Below are 25,767 nucleotides of genomic sequence, written 5' to 3'. Positions count from 1 at the left end.
GTATCTCTTCCCTCTCACTTTAAACCTTTGCCCTCTAGTTTTAGACTCCCCTAACTTTGGGAAAAGATATTGACAATCCAGCTGATCTGTGCCCCTCATTAGGAGATTACTCCTAAGCCTCCTACACTCCAGGGAAAAAAGTCCCTGTTTATCCAGCCCCTCCTTATAACTCACTCCATTAAGTCCCGGTAGCATCCTAGTAAATCTTTTCTGCACTCTTTCTAGTTTAATAATGTCCTTTCTATAATAGGGTGACCAGAACAGTACACAGTGTTCTAAGTGTGACCTTACCAATGTCCTGTACAACTTCAACAAGACGTCCCAACTCCTGTATTCAATGTTCTGACCAATGAAACCAAGCATGCCAAATGCCTTCTTCACCACTCTGTCCACCTGTGACTCCACTTTCAAGGAGCTATGAACCTATATTCATCGATCTCTTTGTTCTATACCTCTCACCAATGCCCTATTATTAACTGAGTAAGTCCTGTCCTGATTTGGTCTGCCAAAATGCATTACCTCACATTTGTCTATATTAAACTCCATCTGCCATTCACCAGTCCACTGGCCTAATTGATCAAGATCCCGTTGAAATCCCAGATAACCTTTTCACTGTCCACTATGTCAATCTTGGTGTCATCTGCAAACTTACTAACTATGCCCCAAAAATTCTCACCCACTGCTAGACCCAGCACTGATCCCCGAGGCACACCGCTGGTCACAGGCCTCCAGTTTGAAAAACAACTCTCTTTGGTGCGGCACATTTGACAAGGTGCTGCACCGAAGACTGCTTCATAAGATAAAGGTGCACGGTGTTACCGGTAATGTATTAGCATGGATAGAGGATTGGTTAACTAACAGAACGCAAAGAGTGGGGGTAAATGGGTGTTTTTCCGGTTGGCAGTGACTAGTGGTGTGCCTCGGGGATCAGTGTTGGGATGGCAATTGTTCATGATTTACATCGATGATTTGGAGTTGGGGACCAAGTATAGTGTGTCAAAATTCACAGACGAGACTAAGATGGGTGGAACAGCAAAGTGTGCAGATGACGCTGAAAATCTGCAAAGGGATATCGATAGTCTAAGTGAGTGGGCGAGGGTCTGGTAGATGGAGTACAATGTTGGTAAATGTCAGGTCATCCATTTTGGTAGAATTACAGCAAAATGGACTATTATTTAAATGGTAAAAAATTGCAGCATGCTGCTGTGCAGAGGGATCTGGGTGTCCTTGTGCAGGAATCTCAAGGAGCTGGTTTGTAGGAGCAGCAGGTAATGAAGAAGGCAAATGGAATTTTGTCCTTCATTGCTAGAGGGATAGAGTTTAAAAACAGTAAGGTTATGTTGCAGCTGTATAAGGTGCTGGTGAGGCCACACCTGGAGTACTGTGTACAGTTTTGGTCTCCTTATTTGAGAAAGGATATACTGGCACTGGATGGGGTGCAGAGGAGATTCACTAGGTTGTTCTGGAGCTGAGAAGACTGGCTTATGAGCAGAGGCTGAGTAGACTGGGGCTATTCCCATTGGAATTCAGAAGAATGAGGGGAGATCTTATAGAAACATATAAGATTATGAAGAGAATAGATAAGACAGAAGCAGGGAAGTTGTTTCCACTGGCGGGTGAAACTAGAACTAGGCGGCATGGCCTCAAAATAAGGGGGAGCAGATTTAGGACTGAGTTGAGGAGGAACTTCTTCACACAAAGGGTTGTGAATCTGTGGAATTCCCTGCCCAGTGAAGCAGTTGAGGCTCCCTCATTGAATGTTTTTAAAGCAAGAATAGATAAATTTTTGACCAGTGAAGGAGTTGAGGGTTATGGTGAGTGGGTGGGTAAGTGGAGCTGAGTCCACAAAAAGATCAGCCATGATCTTATTGAATGGCGGGGCAGACTCGAGGGGCCAGATGGCCGACTCCTGCTCCTAGTTCTTATGTTCTTACAACCACCCTCTGTCTTTGGTCATCAAGTCAATTTTGTATCCATTTAGCTACCTCACCTGTGAATTTTAACCTTGTGACAACCTACTATGCGGTACATTGTCAAAAGTCTTGCTAAAGTCTTGTAAACAACGTTGACCGTTCTGCCCTCATCTCCCTTCTTGGTTACCCCTTCAAAAAAACTCAATCAAATTCATGAGATATGATTTTCCACTCACAAAGCCATACTGACTGTCTCTAATCAATCCTTGCCTCTCTAAATGTCTATAGATCCTGTCTCTCTGGAGACCTTCTAATAACTTACCCACTACAGATGTGAGGCTCACCGGCCTGTAGTTCCCAGGCTTTTCCCTGTAGCCCTTCTTAAACAAAAGCACAACATTTGCCACCCTCCAATCTTCAGGTACCTCACCCATGACTATTGATGATTCAAATATCTCTGCTAGGGACCCACAATTTCCTCCCTAGCCTCCCACAACATCCTGGGATACACTTCATCAGCTCCCGGGGATTTATCTACCTTGATGCGCTTTAATTTTTTATTGTTCTCTACCTTTCATTTTATTGTCTCTCTTCATTTTTCTTCCCCACCTCCACTTTACGCCCCTTCCCTTTTCCTTTTCTAAATCTTACCTCTGTCCCATCCATTCACCACCCCCCAACATCTCCATCTATCACAGCTTACAGTTTCCCTGCCATTTATCCATTCGCAAAAACCCAGCTTGCAGGTGCAGCAGGTGGTCAGGAAGGCGAATGGGATGCTGGCCTTCATAGCGAGGGGGATTGAATATAAAAGTAGGGAGGTCTTGCTGCAGCTGTATAGGGCATTGGTGAGGCCGCAGCTGGAGTACTGTGTGCAGTTTTGGGCGCCGTACTTACGCAAGGATATTTTGGCCTTGGAGGGAGTGCAGAGGAGGTTTACTAGGCTGATACCGGAGTTGAGGGGGTTGAGCTATGAGGAGAGGCTGAATAAACTAGGCTTGTACTCGTTAGAGTTTAGAAGAATGAGGGGAGATCTCATTGAGACGTATAAGATGATGAATGGGATGGATAGGATAGAGGTGGAGAGACTCTTCCCGCTCAAAAAAGACAGTAGGACTAGGGGGCACAGCCTCAAGATAAAAGGGGGGGCGGTTTAGAACGGAGTTGAGGAGGAACTTCTTCACTCAAAGGGTGGTGAATCTCTGGAATTCTCTGCCCGTTGAAGTGGTGGAGGCTGCCTCGCTAAATATTTTTAAGACGCGGGTTGATGGGTTTTTGATAAGAGAGGGGATTAAGGGTTATGGGGAGAGGGCGGGAAAGTGGAACTGAGCCACGACAGATCAGCCATGATCTTATTGAATGGCGGGGCAGGCTCGAAGGGCTGGATGGCCTACTCCTGCTCCTATTTCTTATGTTCTTATGTACATCCTTTATTCTCTCTGTGGGGTGACATCAGCAACCTTTGCCCTGGTTTTTATGGCTATGACTCACCTTTCATTCCCTCCCCCTGCAGTATAAATCTCTTCCACTTTCTATGCCTTTTAGCTTTGACAAAAGTCATCTAGACTTGAAATGTCAGCTCTTTTCTCTCCTTACAGATGCTGCCAGACCTGCTGAGATTTTCCAGCGTTGTCCCTTTTGGCTATTTGCTGAACTCCTTCCTGTTTCAGTCTGGGCTGTAGCAGCTCCTGGTTGGGTGGAGGCTACATGGATTCAGGTACTGCAGGGAATTCGGGGTTAAGTCAACCTCCTTGACTCGTTTCAGTCACGTCTCCTGCTGCAGAAATCCATTCCCTAGATATTGGTTCTCCAATCTAGTTTGGGGTTTAGCCATTTCTAGTTGCCTGGGAGATGGGCAGATTTCTAGTGGAAAGTGCCCACTCCCCATACACTCACCCACTCACTCAGTCCCCTCCCCACTCACAGCTGCCCTCTCCACGCACACGCCAGCTTGGCCCTCACCCGGCCCCCACCCCACCCGCTCGGCCCCCACCCCACCCCACCCCACGCACCCACCCGCTCGGCCCCCGCCCCACCCCATCGTACCCACCCGCTCGGCCCCCACCCCACCCCAAGCACCCACCTGCTCATAAGAACGTAAGAAATAGGAGCAGGAGTAGGCCATCTGGCCCTTCGAGCCTGCCCCGCCATTCAATAAGATCATGGCTGATCTGTCGTGGCTCAGTTCCACTTTCCCGCCCTCTCCCCATAACCCTTAATCCCCTCTCTTATCAAAAACCCATCAACCCGCATCTTAAAAATATTTAGCGAGGCAGCCTCCACCACTTCAACGGGCAGAGAATTCCAGAGATTCACCACCCTTTGAGTGAAGAAGTTCCTCCTCAACTCCGTTCTAAACCGCACCCCCCCCCCCTTTATCTTGAGGCTGTGCCCCCTAGTCCTACTGTCCTTTCTGAGCGGGAAGAGTCTCTCCACCTCTATCCTATCCATCCCATTCATCATCTTATGCCGCTCGGCCCCCGCCCCACCCCACGCACCCACCCACTCGGCCCCTGCCCCACCCCACGCACCCACTTTCTTCTTCCTGTTCACTTCCACAGAAACAGAAATAAAACCAGGAGAAACTGACAAAGATCCCACAGAAAGAAGAAATGAAAACATCCCTGGAGAAACTGATAGACCAACAATTTATTAGTGCCAGTCAGACTGATGCTGGTCCATCCATTATCCTTATCAAACAGCTCAGCAATGTATGTGTGTGTCACAACCTCCTGCCAACTCCCTTCACTCCACTGACTGCTGCAACCTCCATCCTCTGACAATGCCCTCAGTCACCCCCAATCCCACTCCTTGTCATTATCCTCTCGCCTCCCCACCCTCTGTATGGTGTGCTGGGCTCCTAAAGCAAAAGGAGCACGAGGGGAATAAGAAGATCCCAGCCAGATATGATACAGCATCCGTCACGTTCCATCCCGACATGTTAACACAAGCTCTGTTCCAGCTCCATAGTTACACAAGCTGGGAGGAAGCCAGTCCTCCCTGCGCTTCACTCTGACCCTCCCTCAGCACCCATCACTCAAACCTGCCTTGGAACAGGCTGTTATCACCTTGCTGGTTGCTGCCCACAGCCCAGTCTTGGAGCCAGAGCACAGAGAAGTGGGAGAGCTGCATTCGCTAAACGACCTCCAAGCTTCGGAAGCCTCGGAGGATGCGGAACTGGTAGACGTCTGCAGGTTAAACCAATAATTAAAGCAAAAAAAAAAGGAAAGAGAGAAAGGGAGGAAGAGAGAGAGAAAGGAAGTAGAAAGATTAGAAATCATAATTGTATACATGTATTCTGTTAAAGCCTTTGAATGTCCAGGAATAGCCTGCAGCAGCTGAATGAATGACAGTGGCAGCAATACACAGGTATAGCATCTAATTAGTCATCACTACACACACACACACACACACACACACACACACACACACACACACACACACACACACACACACAACCACTTTTCCTAGAAACCTCCCCCCTACCCCATAAACTCTCCCCACTCCACCCTAAACCTCCCTTCCCTCCCCCCACCCCCATGCTCTGGGAGATCAGGGAGTTGCTGAAAGTGCTTGCCAGGTGGAGAAAGTTTGTCCACACTCTTGCCTGCCTTTCACAGTGACACATGTACCACTGGGATGGGTGGGGTTAACCTAGGGAGGGGTTCGGATTTGAGGAGAGGTGTTATCTGAAGCAAGGATAGGGGTGAGATGGTGGAAATGTGTATGAGAAGGTCTGTATTGACACAGAAGGTGCATCTGTTGAGGATTCCAGATTCAATCTGGAACAGTTCAAATGTCATTTCCCTTTGGGATTCTGGGCAAATTCAACATTCTCTCTTCCGCCTTATTCCGTCAGGAAAATGATAACAAAAGTCTGAGGTCACGTACAAACCGACACAAGAACTGCTTCTTCCCTGCCTGTAGCACTTTTAAATAGACTTATCCTGCATTAATCTTTCTCTACACTCTAGCTATGACTCCAACACTACATTCTGCACTCTCGTTTCCTTCTCTACGAACGGTATGCTTTGTCTGTGTTGCACGCAAGAAACAATACTTTTCACTGTATGTTAATACATGTGACAATAATAAATTAAATATTATTTGAACCGCCTCAGTGAAAGGAGTTTCGCTCATTTCAAGTGCCCTTGTTGTTAAATGTTTATCTTTTCTTTGAACAATCCATTCCAGAGAGCGGAGCTCCAACTTGTCCACATGCTTTCATTATCTCCCCTAACCCAGGGATCCTCCAACACTCATCCCGCCACCCCTGGTGAACTGCCCACGAGCTCCAGATCAGCCTCAATGCACAGGCTAAGTCACAACGAGAGTCATGTTCAGAGCTGGACAGGAGGGTAAAAAATAATTCACCAGGGGACACTGAGCTCATCCAGTCCCCATTCTGAGGTCACATACTTTCTTGATTTTAATATTCAATATTCATAATTAAATAACAAACTGGCAACCAGAGAACCAGCTGAGCAGAGGAGATGCACAGTATTAACAGCACAGAAACAGGCCATTTGGTCCAACTTCAATGTGCTAGTGTTTCTGTTCCACACCAGCCTTCTCCTGTCCCTCTTCACCTTGCCCTATCAGCATTTTCTTCTATTCCTTCCTCCCGCTTGCATTTATCCAGCTTCCCCTTGTATGTATCCAGATTATTCACTGTACCTACTCCCTGCGAGAGTGAGGTCCACATTCTCACCACTCTGTGGCTAAAGAGCTTTCTACTGGATTCCCAATTTACTGGTGACTGCCTTGTACTTATGGTCTCCAGTCCTGAGCTTGCCCTTAAGTGGCAATGTGCTTTGCTGAAGGGCTGGGAGATAAATTAAGTCAGGCACTACATTTTCAATATATTATACTTACCTGCCTATTTAGTATTTTAGGAGCACCTTCTTGTGTGCTATATCTTGAGACTGTCATTTTATATGAAATGACATAGCAAACCTCATTTGTAACAGTACACCAACAAGCAGGTGAACTGCTGTGAAATACTTGGCAATCAGCGTTACTCTAATGCAGCAGGAGAGTTTTATGCGACGTCTCTGACAGATACATCACATTGCATCCCAACAGTAAAAGGGTCTCCAGACACCTGCTCCAGACAGGAATAAACACTAGTTAAACTCAACAAACTAACCACATTAGTACAACTCTCCTCATATAGGATTATAGGATGTTCCAGCAGTGAACGAGGCCATTCCGCATCGTGCCTCTACCAGTTCTCTGAATGAATACTCTGCTCACTTCCCAGCCCATTTACATTTCTCTATTCCAAATACTTATCAACCTCTCTCTAAGCTGTTTCAGCCTTTATTGCAAGTGAATTGGAGTACAGTTGTACAGAGTGTTGGTGATGGCACATCTGGAATACTGTATGTAGTTTTGGTCTCCACATTTAAGAAATATATTGGAGACAATGCAGCCAAGATTTACTAGTATACAATCCCTTCAGTGAATGGAGAGGTGGTTCGGTCGATCAGGTCAGACAGAGCGTCCCACCCAGCCCTTATTCCTATAACCCCACATATTTACCCTGCTAGTCCCCCTAACCCAAACATCCTGGGACTTTAAGGGGCAATTTGGCATGGTCAATCCACCTAACCCGCACATCTTTAGAATGTGAGAACAAACCAGAGCACCCAGAGGAAAACCACGCAGGCATGGGGAGAATGTGCACAGTGACCCAAGGTTAAACTGGTCCCTGGGATGAGGGGGTGTCCTATGATGCGAGACTGAGTAAATTGGGTTAATATTGTTTGGAGTTTAGAATAATGAAATGATCTCATTTAAAGCTACAAGATTCTGAAGAGTTTGATGGGGTGGATGCTGAGAGATTGTTTCTGCTGGTTAGAGAATCTAAACCATGGGGGACAGTCTCAGGATAAAGAGCTGGTCATTTAAGACTGAGGTGAGGAGAAATTTCTTCACTCAAAGATTTGTGAATCTTTAGAATTCTCGACCCCAGGGGGTAGAAGATGCTCCATCAGTTAATGTATTTCAGGCTGGGGTAGACAGCTCTCTCAGGGAATCACGGGATACGGGCAGCAGGTCAGAAAGTTAATTTGGAGATGAAGCTGGCAGCATTGTTAGCATTGCTGCCTCACAGCGCCAGGGACCCAGGATGGCACAGTGACACAGTGGTTGGCATTGCTGCCTCACAGCGCCAGGGACCCAGGATGGCACAGTGACACAGTGGTTGGCATTGCTGCCTCACAGCGCCAGGGACCCAGGATGGCACAGTGACACAGTGGTTGGCATTGCTGCCTCACAGCGCCAGGGACCCAGGATGGCACAGTGACACAGTGGTTGGCATTGCTGCCTCACAGCGTCAGGGACCCAGGGCAGCACAGTGACACAGTGGTTAGCATTGCTGCCTCACAGCGTCAGGGATCTGAGTTCAATTCTGGCCTTGGGTCATTGTCTGTGTGGAGTCTGCATGTTCTTCCCATGTCTGTGTGGGTTTCCTCACAGTCCAAAGATGCGTGGGTTAAGTGGACTGGCCATGGTAAATGCGTGGGATGGGATGGGGTGAGGTGGGCCTGGGTTAGATGCTCTTTTGGAGAGTTGGTACAGACTCGATGGACCGAGAAACCTCTTTCTGCATCCTAGGGATTCCATGGTTCTATCAGTCAGGGTCAGATTGAACAGTGGAGCAGGTTTACTCCGGCTCCTATTCCTCCTGTTCATGTGCATCACAAATAAATTTCTTTGAGGCCTTTATTCCAGTGAGACTCAGAAATCCGGGGCCATGAGACCAGGAGCAGACACTAAGACTGACTGCACAATAAGAGGCAGCCGAGATGGAGTGCGATTCGATTCTTACCTGGCTGGTCACATCAGCTGTTGATGCTGATGGGGTTTGTATATGAAGCGTTTCCATTGATGGGGAAGCAATTTCAAAGTTGGGAATACTGGGGTGTCTTCCTGAAGACTGAGGGTACGAGCAAGTGCTACAGGAATGGGAGATAGAAGAACATGGTTAGTTTTCCTTCATACCGCTTGTCCAATTATCATGGCTAAACATTCCTGCTCAGATACTAATCACTCCCTCACTTCCCTTTGCTTGTGCTGATGTAATAATATCCAGCTGTGCTCAGACTGCCCTGCACCTTGCTGAGTGTCACAGCACACTGCAGTTTAATGAACCTCGCATACCCTTTACAACTGACATAGAGAAAATGCCAACTCTGTAGGATATCACCAAGGTGAAAAATAACAGGGAAGATCAAACAAGGAGTAGTTTTAGCTGCAACCAAGCCTAGCTTAGCTTAGCTTCTGGATTTAGAGGAATTTCACAGATAGAGAGAGGGAGGGAGAGAACACAGTCTGAGTGCGAGGGGAGGAAGAATGTGAAGAAAAGCAGACAAAGGGAGCAACTACAGACCAGTGCTGGATTATGAAACAAACACAGAAAAAACACAAGCGAGCACACCTGCTTACTGTCCCTCGCCGTGAGTGTGAGCTGCTGGGAGAGGAGGGAGGGGTGTGATAGGTGTAGTTATAGTCATCTGTCACCTTCAAATCCAAGATCACCTGTCAAAGAAAAGAGAATACAGTCAGAAACTTTGGTTGATCATTGAGACACGTTCCCAGGGTGAGCAATAGGAAGGCTAATAGATTCACTGAAACACTCCTGCAAATAAATGTGACTTTAAATTTAAATCTAGTGAGTGACCTGCCCAGTCTATTTCAAACAACTTGCTTCTCGTTATCATTGCCCTGGATAAAAGTTCTGTTACACTTTAAAGAATATTTGAACTAACATAAATGTAAAAATAACACTTGTTTGCTCAGGCCCACTCCCTCATGTCTACAGTCAGAATGTTCTCTCTACAGCAGCAGTTCAAACCATACTGACCTCATTTTTACAAATACATTCTAGGGATGGGAGGGTCACTGGTGAGATCCCACATTCATCCCTAAATACTCCACAAGATAGTGACGGCTCCCTCAGTATCAACTGAGTGGCTCACTAGGCTATTTCAGAGGACAGAGTGTGATCTGGAACCACATAAAGGCAGGGTAAGGGCAGCAGCTTTCCTTTCCTAAAGGACATGAATGAAGCTGTTGAGGTTTTAATATCAAACACCAAGAGCATCAAGCATTGAGATTTGGAATCATGTTCCCTGGATTATTACTTTACTGTAAATGCAGTACTATAAGAGCTGTAAGGTTCAGAGAGCTAGGAGATGTTAAGGATCTACAGGAATATAAGGCTTGTAGAAAGGAGCTTAAAAAGGAAATTAGGAGAGCCAGAAGGGGTCACGAGAAGGCCTTGGAGGGTAAGATTAAGGAGAATCCCAAGGCGTTCTACAAATATGTGAAGAGTAAAGGGATGAGAAGAGAAGGGATAGGACCTGTAAAAGGTGAAGGGGAAAAAGTCTGTGTGGAACCGGAAGAAATGGCAGAGGTGCTTAATGAGTATTTTGCCTTGGTATTCACTGTGGAAAGTGATCTGGGAGGTTGTACTACAGGTTTGCAGCAGACTGAAAAGACGTTAAGAAAGAGGATGTGTTGGAACTTTTACATTCTATCAAGATAGATAAGTTGCCGGGACCGTATGGGATGTACCCCAGGATACTGTGGGAGGTGAGGGAAGAGATTAAGAGCCCCTGGCGATGATCTTTGCGTCGTCGATAGGGACAGGAGAGGTTCCGGAGGATTGCGGATGTGGTTCCTATTTTCAAGAAAGGGAACAGGGATAGCCCGGGAAATTACCGACCGGTGAGTCTGACCTCAGTGGTTGGTAAGTTGATGGAGAGGCTTCTGAGGGACAAGATTTATGAGCATTTAGAGAAGTTTAGAATGATCAGAAATAGTCAACATGGTTTTGTCAAGGGCAGGTCGTGCCTTACGAGCCTAGTTGAGTTGTTTGAAAATGTGACTGAACACATTGACGAAGGAAGAGCGGTGGACGTGGTTTACATGGACTTCAGCAAGGCGTTTGATAAGGTCCCCCATGCAAGACTTCTTGAGAAGGTGAGAGGGCATGGGATCCAAGGGGCTTTGGCCTTGTGATCCAGAACTGGCTTGCCAGCAGAAGGCAGAGAGTGGTTGTGGATGGGTCTTTTTCTGCAGTGGAGGTCGGTCACCAGTGGAGTGCCCCAGGGATCTGTTCTAGGACCCTTGCTGTTTGTCATTTTCATAAATGACCTGGATGAGGATGTGCAGGGATGGGTTAGTAAGTTCGCCGACAATACGAAGGTTGGTGGTGTTGTGGATAGTCTGGAGGGATGTCAGAAGTTGCAGCGAGACATAAATAGGATGCGAGACTGGGCGGAGAAGTAGCAGATGGATTTCAACGCGGAAAAATGTGTAGTGGTCCATTTTGGCAGGACCAATGGGATGAAGGAGTACAATATCAAGGGTAGGAGTCTTAGCAGTGTTGAGCAGCAGAAGGATCTTGGGGTCCGGGTCCATCAGACTCGCAGGTGGAGGATGTGATGTATGGTGTACTGGCCTTCATTAATGGAGGGATTGAGTTTAGGAGTCGGGAGGTAATGCTGCAACTTTATAAGACCCTTGTCAGACACCACTTGGAGTTCTGTGCGCAATTCTGGTCGCCTCACTACAGGAAGGATGTGGAAGCTATTGAGAGGGTGCAGAGGAGATTTACAAGGATGTTGCCTGGATTGGGAGGCATGCCTTATGAAGATAGGTTGAGGGAACTAGGACTCTTCTCCCTGGAGAGATGAAGGTTGAGAGGCGACCTGATAGAGGTTTATAAAATGTTGAGAGGAATAGATAGGGTGGATTCTTGGAGGCTATTTCCCAGGGCTGAAATGGTCGCTATGAGAGGACACAGGTTTAAGGTGCTGGGGAGCAAGTACAGAGGAGATGTCAGGGGTAAGTTTTTCACTCAGAGGGTGGTGAGTGAGTGGAATCGGCTGCCGTCGGTGGTGGTAGAGGCAAACTCACTGGGGTCTTTTAAAAGACTTCTAGATGAGTATATGGGATCTAATGGGATTGGGGGTTATAGATAGGTCTATGGATTGGTAGGTATAAATGTGATCGGCGCAACTTGTGGGCCAAAGGGCCTGTTTGTGCTGTAGCGCTCTATGTTCATGGTCACCAGATCTTTATTGAATTCAAATTCATCGTCTGCCATAATGGGATTCAAACCCAGGCCCCCAGAACATTATCCTGGGTCTCTGGGTTACTAGTCCAGTGACAATACCACTACACCACTGCCTTTCTCATTGCTCCACCATTGGGAGCCATGCCTTCAGCTGCCTAGGGGCTAAAGCTCTGGAATTCCCTGCCTAAATCTCTCTGCAACTTTTAAGATGCTCCTTAAAACCCATCTCTCTGCCCCGAAAATTTCTTTATTTGCTTTGATAATATTCCTGAACCTTGGGATGTTTCACTATGGTAAAGGCATTACATAAATACAGCTTGCTGTTGTTTGTGCTGTAACCAAGTTGAGAAGCCCACTGGTCTACACTTCATAGAATCACAGAATCCCGACAGAGCAGGAAGCCATTCAGCCCATCAAGACTGCACCCATCACAATCCCACACAAACCCTATTCCAGTAACCACACATATTTACCCTACCAATCCTTCTGACGTTAAGGGGCAATTTAGCATGGTCAATTTACCTAACTTGCATATTTTTGGACTGTGGGAGGAAACCGGAGCACCTGGAGGAAACACACACAGACGCAGGAAAAAAGTGCAAATTCCACACAGTCAGTGACCTGAGGCCGGAGTTGAATCCGAGTTCCTGGTGCTGTGAGGCAGCAATGCTAACTACAGTGCCACCGAGCCTTATAATTTCTCAAAAATATCAGGAATAAAATTCAGTATTCAGAACCTTCCTTCCCAGAGCTATGAAGTGCAGTGAGTTTGGCGGAGCAGATACCTGGGTAGCTCCAAAGCTGTATGTGTGCGCGAGAGCGAGCGCGAGAGCGTGAAGCGGGGGTCAGAGGAGGACAGACCTCCAAGTGTGCTGTCTCTTGCAGTCGCAGAGCAAAACCCACAGTGACTACTGACCAAGTGGAGTAGGGAGTTTAACGATGCTGGAGTTGGAGAGAGAGATTGTGAAAAAGCTTAAACCCCTCATTCAAAGCTGTGAAAAGTCACTGACCTGTTCACTGGCAGGGGGAAGTTTCTGAGGTTCAGCAGTCAGGTTTGTCAAATCTTCCAGAATAGTTTGTAAGTGTGTAACTTCTCCGAGCATTCCAATCTCCTCACCCTGTGTTTGGAAGATGTGCAGGGAAGAAAAACAGATATTTAACAATAATCAATTGGATATTTTCATGAGCTAAAACTCATTCCGTTAATGAGAGAATATTTCACAAGAGCTCAGCATCATTACAACTCAAGGAGACACACTGTGAATTAAATCAGCAGTAAGATGTCTCACAACACCAGGTTAAAGTCCAACAGGTTTATTTGGTAGCCAACGCTATTAGCTTTCAGGGCTCTGCCCCTTCATCAGGTGAGTGGGGAGTTCTGATCACAAACCTATCCGCGATTCGGATCCTGACCAGCACAAACAACAGCAAGCTGTATTTATGTAATGCCTTTACCATAGTGAAACATCCCAAGGTTCAGGAATATTATCAAAGCAAATAAAGAAATTTTCGGGGCAGAGAGATGGGTTTTAAGTGAAGCACCGGTCTCTAATTCCCCGAGTCTAGAAGATAACGGGGTGACACAGTGGCATGGGGTTATAAATCAGCGATATATCGGAGGGACAGAACAGGACAGCGGTTAAGGGGAATTATAAACCAATGGGATGTTGAGGGAGATGGAGTATAAGATGATGAATGGGATGGATAGGATAGAGGTGGAAAGACTCTTCCCGCTCAAAAAAGACAGTAGGACTAGGGGGCACAGCCTCAAGATAAAGGGGGGGCGGTTCAGAACGGAGTTGAGGAGGAACTTCTTCACTCAAAGGGTGGTGAATCTCTGGAATTCTCTGCCCGTTGAAGTGGTGGAGGCTGCCTCGCTAAATATTTTTAAGAAGCGGGTTGATGGGTTTTTGATAAGAGAGGGGATTAAGGGTTATGGGGAGAGGGCGGGAAAGTGGAACTGAGCCACGACAGATCAGCCATGATCTTATTGAATGGCGGGGCAGGCTCGAAGGGCCAGATGGCCTACTCCTGCTCCTATTTCTTATGAGTACAATGTTGGTAAAGGTGAGGTCATCCATTTTGATAGGAATAACAGCAAAATGAACTATTATTTAAATGGTAAACAATTGCAACATGCTGCTATACAGAGGGACCTGGCTGTCCTTATGCAAGAATCTCAAGGAGTTGGTTTGTAGGAGCAGCGGGTAATGAAGAAGGCAAATGGAATTTTGTCCTTCATTGCTAGAGGGATGGGGTTTAAAAACAGTGAGGTTATGTTGCAGCTGTATAAGGTGCTGGTGAGGCCACACCTGGAGTACTGTGTACAGTTTTGGTCTCCTTACTTGAGAAAGGAGGGGGTGCAGAGGAGATTCACTAGGTTGTTCCTGAGTTGAGAGGGTTGGATTATGAGGTGAGACTGAGTAGACTGGGACTATTATTGGAATTCAGAAAAATGAGGGAAGATCTTATAGAAACATATAAGATTATGAAGGGAATAGGTAAGATAGAAGAGAGAAGTTGCTTCCATTGGCGGGTGAACCTAAAACTAGGGGGCATGGCCTCAAAATAAGGGGGAGCAGATTTAGGACTGAGTTGAGGAGGAACTTCTTCACACAAAGGGTTGTGAATCTGTGGAATTCCCTGCCCAGTGAAGCAGTTGAGGCTACCTCATTGAATGTTTTTAAGGCAGAGGCAGATAGATTTTTGAACAGTAAAGGAATTAAGTCTTGTGGTGACTGGGTGGGTAAGTGGAGCTGAGTCCACAAAAAGATCAGCCATGATCTTATTGAATGGTGGAGCAGACTCGAGCTCCTGCTCCTGGTTCTTATGATTTTAGAATGCTGCAGTATAAACTGACCTGGTACATGAATCACAAAATTAACAAATTAACAAAATTAACAAGCAGCTGCAGCAAGTGATTCAGAAGGTAAGTGATATTAGGGATGGCACAGTGGTTAGCACTGCTATCTTACAGTGCTAGGGACACGAGTTCAATTCCCAGCTTGGCTGACCATCTATATGGAGTTTGTATTAGCAATTTTGAAAAAGCTGAGAGTCGTTAAGTCCCCTAGGCCAGATGGGATACATCCTAGGATACTTTGGGAAGCAAGGGATGAGATTGCGGAGCCTTTAGCTTTGATTTTTGGGTCCTCACTGTCCAAGGGGATTGTGCCAGAGGACTGGAGAGTGGCGAATGTCGTTCCTCTCTTCAAGAAAGGAAATAGGAATGACTCTGGTAATTATAGGCCAGTTAGTCTTACTTTGGTGGTTGTTAAGTTAGTGGAAAGGGTCCTGAGGGATAGGATTTATCACCATTTGGAAAGATGCAGCTTAATCCGGGATAGTCAGCAGGGTTTCGTGAGGGAAAAGTCCTGCCTCACGAATTTGATTGAATTCTTTAAGGACGTAACTAAACGTGTAGATGAAGGTAGAGCAGTTGATGTCGTCTACATGGATTTTGGTAAGGTGTTTGATAAGGTTCCTCGTGGTAGGCTCATGAAGAAGATAAGGAGGTGTGGGATAGAAGGAAATGTGGTCGATTGGGTAAGTAACTGGCTGTCTCACAGAAGACAGAGGGTGGTGGTGGAAGGAAAATTTTCAGACTGGAGGCCAGTTACCAGCGGTGTACCACAGGGATCAGTGCTGGGTCTTCTGCTATTTGTGATTTTTATCAATGACTTGGAAGAGGGGGCTGAAGGGTGGGTTAGTAAATTTGCTGATGACATCAAGATTGGTGGAGTAGTGGATGAGGTGGAGGGCTCTTGTAGGCTGCAAAGAGACATTGATATGATGCAGAGCTGGGCCGAAAAGTTTCAGATGGAGTTTAACCCTGATAAGTGTGAGGTGATTCATTTAGTAGGACAAAATTGAATGCGGATTACAGGGTCAACGGCGGGGTTCTGGGGAATGTGGAGAGAGATCTTGGGGTTCACATCCACAGATCTCCAAAGGTGGATAGCGCCGTGAGGAAGGCTTAATAGTGTGTCAGCGTTTATTAACAGGGGCTTTGAGTTTAAGAGCCATGGGGTTATGCCGCAACTGCACAGCACCCTGGTGCGACCACATTTGAAATATTGTGTTCAGTTCTGGTCACCTCACTATAAGAAGGATGTGGAAGCATTGGAGAGAGTGCAGAGGAGATTTACCAGGATGCTGCCTGGTTTGGAGGGTAGATCTTATGTGGAAAGGTTGAGGGAGCTGGGGCTTTTCTCTTTGGAGCGAAGGATGATGACAGGTGACTTAATAGAAGTTTATAAGATGATGAGGGGGATTGATAGAGTGGACATGCAGAGACTATTTCCTCGGGTGGATGTAGCTGTCACTAGGGGGGCATAACTATAAAGTTCATGGTGGGAGATATAGGAGGGATGTCCGAGGTAGATTCTTTACTCAGTGTTGGGGTGTGGAATGCACTGCCTGCTGTGATAGTGGAGTCGGACACTTTAGGAACTTTAAATGGTTATTGGATAGGCACATGGAGCACACCAGAATGATAGGGAGTGGGATAGACTGATCTTGGTTTCGGACAAAGCTTGGCACAACATCGAGGGTCGAAGGGCCTGTGCTGTTCTATTCTCCCTGGGTTTCCCCTGCTGCTCTGGTTTCCTCTCATAACTCATAACTAGTGTCAAGGGGACTGGCAGGGGTTATGGGGATAGGGCTGGGTGGGATTGTGTTCAGTGCAGACTTGATGGGCTGAACAGCCTTCTGCACTGTAGGGATTCTATGAAATTCTTTGGAAGGAAAATGGAATATAAAGAGTATGGAAGTTTTGCTACAGTTGGACGGGAAATTGGAGAGAATAGACCTGGAGTACTGTGCACAATTTTGGTCTCTTTTCTTAAGAAAGGATATAATGGCATTAGAATCAGTTCAGAGAAGGTTCACTCGACTCAGTCCTGGCACAGAGTTTTATTTATGAGGAAAGATTGAACAGGCTGGGTCTGTGTCCACAGAAGGTTAGAAGAATGAGAGGTGTTCTTACAGAAACATCTAAGGAGCCAAGAGGATTTGACGGGGTGGATGATAAGTGTGTTTCTCTTTGTGGGAGAGACTAGAATGAGGTTAAAAGTAGGGGGCCTCCCATTAAAGATAGAGATGAGGAGAAATATTATCACCCAGGGAATCAAGATTCCAGCAAAGACTGAGTCATTGAATATTTTTAAGGCTGGGTTAGATTGATTGTTGTTTGACAAGCAGGACAAAGGTTGGGGAAGGGGGTAAAGTTGAGACCACAACCAGTTCAGCCCTGATCTTATTGAATAGCGAATCAGGCTGTAGGGGCCAAATGGCTCAGTCCTGCTGCTAATATTTATGGTCACTTGGAAATCTCTCCTTCTGAGATTGGAGGTAGGTGGTGTGGGTCGTGGAATCAATTACAAATATCTAAACTCAGATTGACAGATTTGTACTGGGAAAAACGATTGAAGATTATGGAACCTTGAGGCTAAAGGGATCAAAGGATTTGGGGGAAGGCAGGATCAGGATATTGAATTTGATGATCAGCATGATCATAATGAATGGTGGAGCAGGCTCGAAGGGCCAAATGGCCTCCTCCTGCTTCTAGTTTCCGTGTTTCAATGAACCAAGACAGGCAAGTGGATTTACAACACGGATCAGTGGAGGGGAGGTGATGGCCTAGTGATACCATCGCTCGACTATTAATCCAGAAACTCAGCTAATGTTCTGGGTTCGAATCCCACCACAGCAGTTGGTGGAATTTGAATTCAATAAAAAAAAAATCTGCTAATTAAGAATCTGCTAATGACCCATGAAACCACTGTCAATTTCGGAAAAACCCATCTAGTTCACTAATGTCCTTTAGGGAAGGAAATCTGCCGTCCTTACCCGGTCTGGCCTACATGTGACTTCAGAGCTACAGCAATGTGGTTAACTCTCGACTGTCCTTGGGGAACTAGGGTTGGGCAATAAATACTGACCAGCCAGTGATGCCCATGTCCCACAAATATATAAAAAAAAGCTAGGATCCAAATCATTCCCTAATCTCTTCAATGCCAAGGGGGCAAGAATAAATAAATACACAAACTGCTCCTCACCACTGGTGAGCTCAGTTGAGACATGGGGTCTCCTCCCCCACCCCCTGGTGTCTCACTTACCAGCACAGGTCTCAGGAGGGTGACAAACGTACAGAACCGACTCCGTTCCTCGATTAGTGCTCGGACCACAGCCTGTTTCTCAGTCTCCTCCAGCAGGACATACTTGTCATTGACGTCCTGTAAAGCTGTGTCCAACTGTAGCCTCACATCCTCCTTCCCTGTAACACAGCAGAAGAAACAGTCAGCACCATATTCTCCTGGAGCCCGCACAGTATCTAACCCTGTGAATCAGCAGCAGCACCCCAGCCCACTCTGCCCAACACTGTCTCCACTCCCTCGCCCACAGCCAGCACTCTCATCTCTTAAGTTAGCAGATCGTGGGTTTGAACCCCAATCTCGTCCTTTTGATCCAAAATTCTGGAACGCTCAACCTAACATTCTGGTCACCATATTGTAAAAAGGATATGGAGACATTGGTGAAGGAGCAAAAAATATTATCAGGATGGTGCCAGACTGAGAGGTTCTAACAATAAATGAAAACTAGTCTGGTGCTCTTTTCTCTAGAAAAGAAAAGATTGAGCGGTGACCCAACAAGACTCTTTAAAAAAGGGTCTGACAGAATAAATGGAGAGAAGTTTCCATTTACGGGGAGAGATCAGAATTAAAGGATAGTTGCTGATGGATCTAGTTTGGAATCCGGGAACATTGGGGCAGAGAAGGTCATTCAGCCCATTGAGCCTGTTCCACAATGAGATCATGGTTGATCTACTCTCAGTACTCCAAGTGGGGTCTAACCGTGGTTTTGTACAGCTGCAGTATAACTTCAGCATTCTTATATTAATTCAGCAGAAACTTCTTTGTCCAGGGAGCGGGGACAGTGTGGGACACACTCCCACAGGGAGCGGGGACAGTGTGGGACACGATCCCACAGGGAGCGGGGACAGTGTGGGACACGATCCCACAGGGAGCGGGGACAGTGTGGGACACGATCCCACAGGGAGCGGGGACAGTGTGGGACACGATCCCACAGGGAGCGGGGACAGTGTGGGACACGATCCCACAGGGAGCGGGGACAGTGTGGGACCCGCTCCCACAGGGAGCGGGGACAGTATGGGACACGCTCCCACAGGGAGCGGGGACAGCGTGGGACACGCTCCCACAGGGAGCGGGGACAGCGTGGGACACGATCCCACAGGGAGCGGGGACAGCGTGGGACACGATCCCACAGGGAGCGGGGACAGCGTGGGACACGATCCCACAGGGAGCGGGGACAGCGTGGGACACGATCCCACAGGGAGCGGGGACAGCGTGGGACACGATCCCACAGGGAGCGGGGACAGCGTGGAACACGATCCCACAGGGAGCGGGGACAGCGTGGGACACGATCCCACAGGGAGCGGGGACAGCGTGGGACACGATCCCACAGGGAGCGGGGACAGCGTGGGACACGATCCCACAGGGAGCGGGGACAGTGTGGGACACGATCCCACAGGGAGCGGGGACAGTGTGGGACACGATCCCACAGGGAGCGGGGACAGTGTGGGACACGCTCCCACAGGGAGCGGGGACAGTGTGGGACCAGCTCCCACAGGGAGTGGGGACAGTGTGGGACCAGCTCCCACAGGGAACGGGGACAGTGTGGGACACGCTCCCACAGGGAGTGGGGACAGTGTGGGACACGATCCCACAGGGAGTGGGGACAGTGTGGGACACGCTCCCACAGGGAGCGGGGACAGTGTGGGACCAGCTCCCACAGGGAGCGGGGACAGTGTGGGACCAGCTCCCACAGGGAGCGGGGACAGTGTGGGACCAGCTCCCACAGGGAGTGGGGACAGTGTGGGACACGATCCCACAGGGAACGGGGACAGTGTGGGACACGATCCCACAGGGAGTGGGGACAGTGTGGGACACGCTCCCACAGGGAGTGGGGACAGTGTGGGACACGCTCCCACAGGGAGTGGGGACAGTGTGGGACACGATCCCACAGGGAACGGGGACAGTGTGGGACACGCTCCCACAGGGAGTGGGGACAGTGTGGGACACGATCCCACAGGGAGCGGGGACAGTGTGGGACACGATCCCACAGGGAACGGGGACAGTGTGGGACACGATCCCACAGGGAGTGGGGACAGTGTGGGACACGATCCCACAGGGAACGGGGACAGTGTGGGACACGCTCCCACAGGGAGTGGGGACAGTGTGGGACACGATCCCACAGGGAGTGGGGACAGTGTGGGACACGATCCCACAGGGAACGGGGACAGTGTGGGACACGCTCCCACAGGGAGTGGGGACAGTGTGGGACACGATCCCACAGGGAACGGGGACAGTGTGGGACACGATCCCACAGGGAACGGGGACAGTGTGGGACACGATCCCACAGGGAGCGGGGACAGTGTGGGACACGCTCCCACAGGGAGCGGTTGGGGTGAATAGTTTGGAGACATTTAAGGGGAAGCTGGAGGGTGGGTGAAGGTTCAGGTAAAACAGACATACCAGCATGGAGCAGAAGGGCTGAATGGTCTGTGCCTGTGCTGTAACAGCACTGAGGCTATCTTTGCTACATCAACTGAAGGAAGTGACTCACCACCACATTCTCAAAAGGAAAACTAGAGATGGACAATAAATGCTGGCCTTGCCAATGACACTCATACCCCAAGAATTAATATAAAAATACTCAAAGCTGACACTATCGATCTAATATTGAGCTGCCAATCTCAGAATGAAATATTTAACTATGGCTCCACCTGCTAGGACAATTGGGGATCACAGAATCATAGAATCTCTACAGTGCAGAAGGAGGCCATTCAGCCCATCGAGTCTGCACTGACTACAATCCCACCCAGACCCTATTCCTGTAACACCACACATTTACTCTGCTAATCCCCCTGACACCAGGGTCAATTTAGAATGGCCAATCAACCTTACCCACACATCTCTGCACTGTGTGGGATGTGAAAGTTCCCATGACCGTTTGTAAAGAGGAGCAGGGATTTCTCCTGATATCCTGGTCACCGTTTCCTCTCAATCACATAAAAATAAACAGAAGAACAGATGGACTGATCCAGTTAAATAATATTTGTGAAACATTATTGTACCAAAGCACAATGTGAAAGTATTGATTATGTGAAGATATCACTCTGACACAGTGAGGGTTCAGCCAGCATTGATGGGTTTTATTCAGTCACACACAGGAGATGTGAGAAATCCTCTCAATGTGCCATTAGAAACAAAACATTCACAGAATATTTACAGTGCAGGAGGCCATTCGGCCCATTGAGTCTGCACTGGTTCTCTGAAAGAGCATTCTACCTAGTCCCACACTCTTGCCTTATCCCTAATCCAGTTTAACAGGATTGACTCCTGAGCATCTATCAGTTTAGCGAATGTAAAATAACATGAGCAGAGAGCTGGGCTTTTGTTAATCATGCTACAGGAACCCCAGCTCTGAGAGGAGCAGGGCCAGGAGACTATCCTGAAGCCTGCAGAGAGGGTGAAAGCACTGACTGCTTCAGCTCCCACGCAGTTTGATCCACGGCTGTTGTAGAATTAGGAGGATGGGAGGCTGTGGCCAGGTTTCCATGCTGTCCACTCCCAGTGACTCTGTCTGGAAAGCAGACGGCCAGCCCCTCACTGCTGATGGAGGTTAAAGATCTGAGAGAACAATGAGTATACCCAGCCCCCCCCACTGACAAAAGCGTAATTAAATTCACAAGGGATTCTGTTTCAATTCCATTTGTTAATTCAGATTAAATTTGGCAACGTGAGCTATTTGCATTTGCGACAGTAACAAACTGCAGGATAAGGGCAGGTGAAGGAAGTCTGTTTTCCCGGGAATCCAGATTCCTGTGATCTCTGATGGTGGGAATTTGCACAGGCGAGCAGCTTCCGTTTTGGATGAAGGAGCTGGTATTGGTTCCAAACATCAGCCTCGCTCTGTGCTGCACAACATGGCTCAGGTCACTGGGTGGCAGTACAGAGCCACAAGTCTCAGGCACAGAAATTGTGATGTGGAGATGCTGGTGTTGGATTGGGGTGGGCACAGTAAGAAGTCTCACAACACCAGCGTAAAGTCAAACAGGTTTATTTGGCAGCACAAGCTTCGGAGTCTCAAGCTCCTTCATCAGCTGAGTAAGGACTTGCATTCCAACCATTATCTTGTAAATTGAGTTTGTGTCCCTCTTTGTGAACACAAGTCCTCACTCACCTGATGGAGTGAAACTCCAAAAGCTAGTGCTGCCAAATAAACCTGGAGACTTGAACCTGGTGTTGAGACTTCTTAACGCAGAAATCAAACAGAGTTCCAAAAAGAGAGGAACTCACTGCAAAGGGGAAGACTCTTCCTCCACTCAACAATTATTTTAATCATTTGTGGAGATGGGCAGAGCTGGCTGACTAGCATTTACTGCCCAACTCTGGTTGGCTGAGGGCAACTGACAATCAACCACATTGCTGTGGCTCTGGAGTCACAAGTGGACTTACTTAACACTGCAATGAGGTTATTGTGAAAATCCCCTATTCCCCTCTGACAGTGCGGTGCTCCCTCGGCACTGACCCTCTGACACTGCGGTGCTCCCTCGGCACTGACCCTCTGACAGTGCAGCACTCCCTCAGCACTGACCCTCTGACAGTGCGGCACTCCCTCAGCACTGACCCTCTGACAGTGCGGCACTCCCTCAGCACTGACCCTCTGACAGTGCGGCACTCCCTCAGCACTGACCCTCTGACAGTGCGGCACTCCCTCAGCACTGACCCTCTGACAGTGCGGCACTCCCTCAGCACTGACCCTCTGACAGTGCAGCACTCACTCAGCACTGACCCTCTGACAGTGCGGTGCTCCCTCGGCACTGACCCTCTGACAGTGCGGCACTCCCTCAGCACTGACCCTCTGACAGTGCGGCACTCCCTCAGCACTGACCCTCTGACAGTGCGGCACTCCCTCAGCACTGACCCTCTGACAGTGCGGCACTCCCTCAGCACTGACCCTCTGACAGTGCGGCGCTCCCTCGGGAGAGGATATAAAGAGATGAATTTTAACACATCAGCTGAGTTGTAAGATGTTAAATTTAAAAAATCTGAACCCTCTGTCCAACCTGACAGGACTCCTGTAGGCAGCCAATCAGCTCACACAAGACAGGATGACAAATTAAACATGTTGAGTCAGGCAGCCTGGCAGATAGTGTCCAGGGTATGTGTGTGTGTGCAGCAGTGAGACTTTGCAGCAGTTACCTTTACTGAGGAAAAGGAGAATGTTGGACTGAGATGCCGAGAGGAAGGCATGTATAATAGTTTGTGATTAATTATGAATTCTTCACCATGGTTACAATGTGCTGGTTAGTGCCATCTCCTTTGGATGCAGGGTACACCTTATCAGTTACTAACAGCAGTTTATTTATGCACTCACTATGAATGCAACACACTCAACAAAGAAAAATGCAGTGTCTGAGATGAGGTTTCGTTGTTCTCAGACAGAGGATATGAGGCAATGTGACACACTGTCAGCCTGGTTATGATTAAGCTGTGACTTTCAGACAGACCTTCACCTCAGTGTTCCCTTCCTCTAACGTTTCTGGTGCTCATCCCTCCTGGGAATGTGCAGACAGTGCAGACTTTCCAGCGATATAGAGGCATAGAGGTTTACAGCATGGAAACAGCCCCTTTGGCCCAACTTATCCACGCCACCTCTTTTTTTAAACCCCGAAACTAATCCCAGTTGCCGTATTTGGCCATATCCCTCTATACCCATCTTACCCATGTAACTGTCCAAATGCTTTTTAAAAGACAAAAAATTGTACCTGCCTCTACTACTACTTCTGGCAGCTTGTTCCAGACACCACCCTCTGTGAAAAAATTGCCCGTCTGAACTGTTTTGTATCTCTTCCCCCTCACCTTAAGCCTATGCCCTCTAATTTTAAACTTCCCTGCCTTTGGAAAAAAGTATTGACTATCTAGCTGATCTGTGCCCCTCATTATTTTATAGACTTCTATAAGATCACCCCTCAGCCTTTTATGCTCCAGCCTCTCCTCAAAACTCAAACCATCAAGTCCCAGTAGCACCCTAATAAACTTCTACTTTAATAATATCCTTTCTACAATAGGGTGACCAGAACTGTACACAGTATTCCAAGTGTGGCCTTACCAATGTCTCAACAGGATGTCCCAACTCCTGTATTCAATGTTCTGACCAATGAAACCAAGCATGCCGAATGCCTTCTTCACCACTCTGTCCACCTGTGACTCCACTTTCACGTACCCCAGATCGCTTTGTTCTGTAACTCTCCCCAGTGTCCTACCATCAACTGAGTAAATCCTGCCCTGGTTCAAATCTACCAAAATGCATCACCTTGCATTTGTCTAAAGTAAATTCCATCTGCCATTCATCAGCCCACTAGCTCAACTGATCCAAGATCCCGTTACAATTGGCGATAACTTTCTTCACTGTCCACTATGCCACCAATCTTGTCGTCATCTACAAACTTACTAAGCATGCTTCCTATATTCTCATCCAAATCATTAATATAAACGACAAATAACAGTGGACCCAGCACTGATCCCTGAGGCACACCGCTGGTCACAGGCCTCCAGTTTGAAAAACAACCCTCTGTCAACAAGCCAATTTTGTATCCATTTAGATACCTCACCCTGGATCCTGAGAGATTTAACTTTATGCACCAACCTACCATGCGGTACCTTGTCAAAGGCCTTGCTAAAGTCCATGTGGACAACATCAACTGCACTACCCTCATCTACCTTCATGGTTACCCCTTCAGAAAATTCAATCAAATTTGTGAGACATGATTTTCCACTCACAAAGCCATGCTGACTGTCCCTGATCAGTCCTTGTGTCTCTAAATGCCTGTAGATCCTGTCTCTCAAACTACCTTCCAATAATTTACCCACCACAGATGTGAGGCTCACCGGCCTGTAGTTCCCAGGCTTTTCCCTGCAGCCTTTTTTAAACAAAGGCACAACATTTGCCACCCTCCAATCTTCAGGCACCTCACCTGTGACTGTCAATAATTTAAGTATCTCTGCTAGGGGACCTGCAACTTCCTCCCTAGCTTCCCACAACATCCTGGGGTACACTTCATCAGGTCCCAGGGATTTAGCTACCTTGATGCGCTTTAAAACTTCCAGCACTTCCTCTGTTATATGTACACTCCTCAAGACATCACTATTTATTCCCCAAGTTCCCTAACATCCATGCTTTTCTCAACAGTAAATACTGATGAGAAATATTCATTTAGGATCTCGCCCATCTCTTGTAGATCCGTACACAGATGACCTTGTTGAGCTTTAAGAGGCCCTACTCTCTCCCTTGTTATTCTTTTGCCCTTTATGAAGCTCTTTGGATTCTCCTTTGCCTTAGCTGCCAAAACAATCTTGTATCTCCTTTTTGCCCTCCTGATATCTGATCCGAGGTTCTCAGAAACACTGTTCCCTTCAGAATAAAACATCATTGTGGACTGCAGCTCTATATCCCTCCCTCTCTCACTCCATCCAGGGCGGATATTGGAATCACACGCTCACAGACCAAAGAACAGTACAGTACAGGAACAGGCCCTTCGGCCCTCCAAGCCTGCACAGATCACAATGCCTGCCTAAACTAAAACTGTACACACTTAGAATCCGGATCCTTCCATTCCCATCCTATTCATGTTTTTATCTAGTAGTCCCCTAAATGCTGCTATCATACCTGCTCCCA

The 25,767-nt window shown here is 47.7% G+C and overlaps 1 protein-coding gene across 2 annotated transcripts in view; it reads right to left on the bottom strand.

The window, feature by feature from the left end:
• mtss1 (MTSS I-BAR domain containing 1) overlaps window positions 1–25,767 on the bottom strand; it is a 146,776-nt gene that overhangs the window by 16,547 nt on the left and 104,462 nt on the right. For both annotated transcript variants that reach the window (XM_080204552.1, XM_080204551.1), the window contains exons 7-10: window positions 18,123–18,280; window positions 13,014–13,121; window positions 9,358–9,458; window positions 8,749–8,875 (exon numbers count right to left, since the gene is read on the bottom strand). In XM_080204552.1, the coding sequence (XP_080060678.1) occupies window positions 8,749–8,875; window positions 9,358–9,458; window positions 13,014–13,121; window positions 18,123–18,280 (494 nt within the window). The remainder of the gene's footprint in view (window positions 1–8,748; window positions 8,876–9,357; window positions 9,459–13,013; window positions 13,122–18,122; window positions 18,281–25,767) is intronic.

The sequence above is a fragment of the Carcharhinus amblyrhynchos genome, chromosome 16 (genome assembly GCF_965287045.1).
Source record: "Carcharhinus amblyrhynchos chromosome 16, sCarAmb.v2.hapA, whole genome shotgun sequence".
NCBI classification, from domain to species: Eukaryota; Metazoa; Chordata; class Chondrichthyes; order Carcharhiniformes; family Carcharhinidae; genus Carcharhinus; species Carcharhinus amblyrhynchos.
The sequence above is the reverse complement of the archived record's forward strand: the minus strand, read 5'-3'. Positions and strand labels throughout refer to the sequence as shown.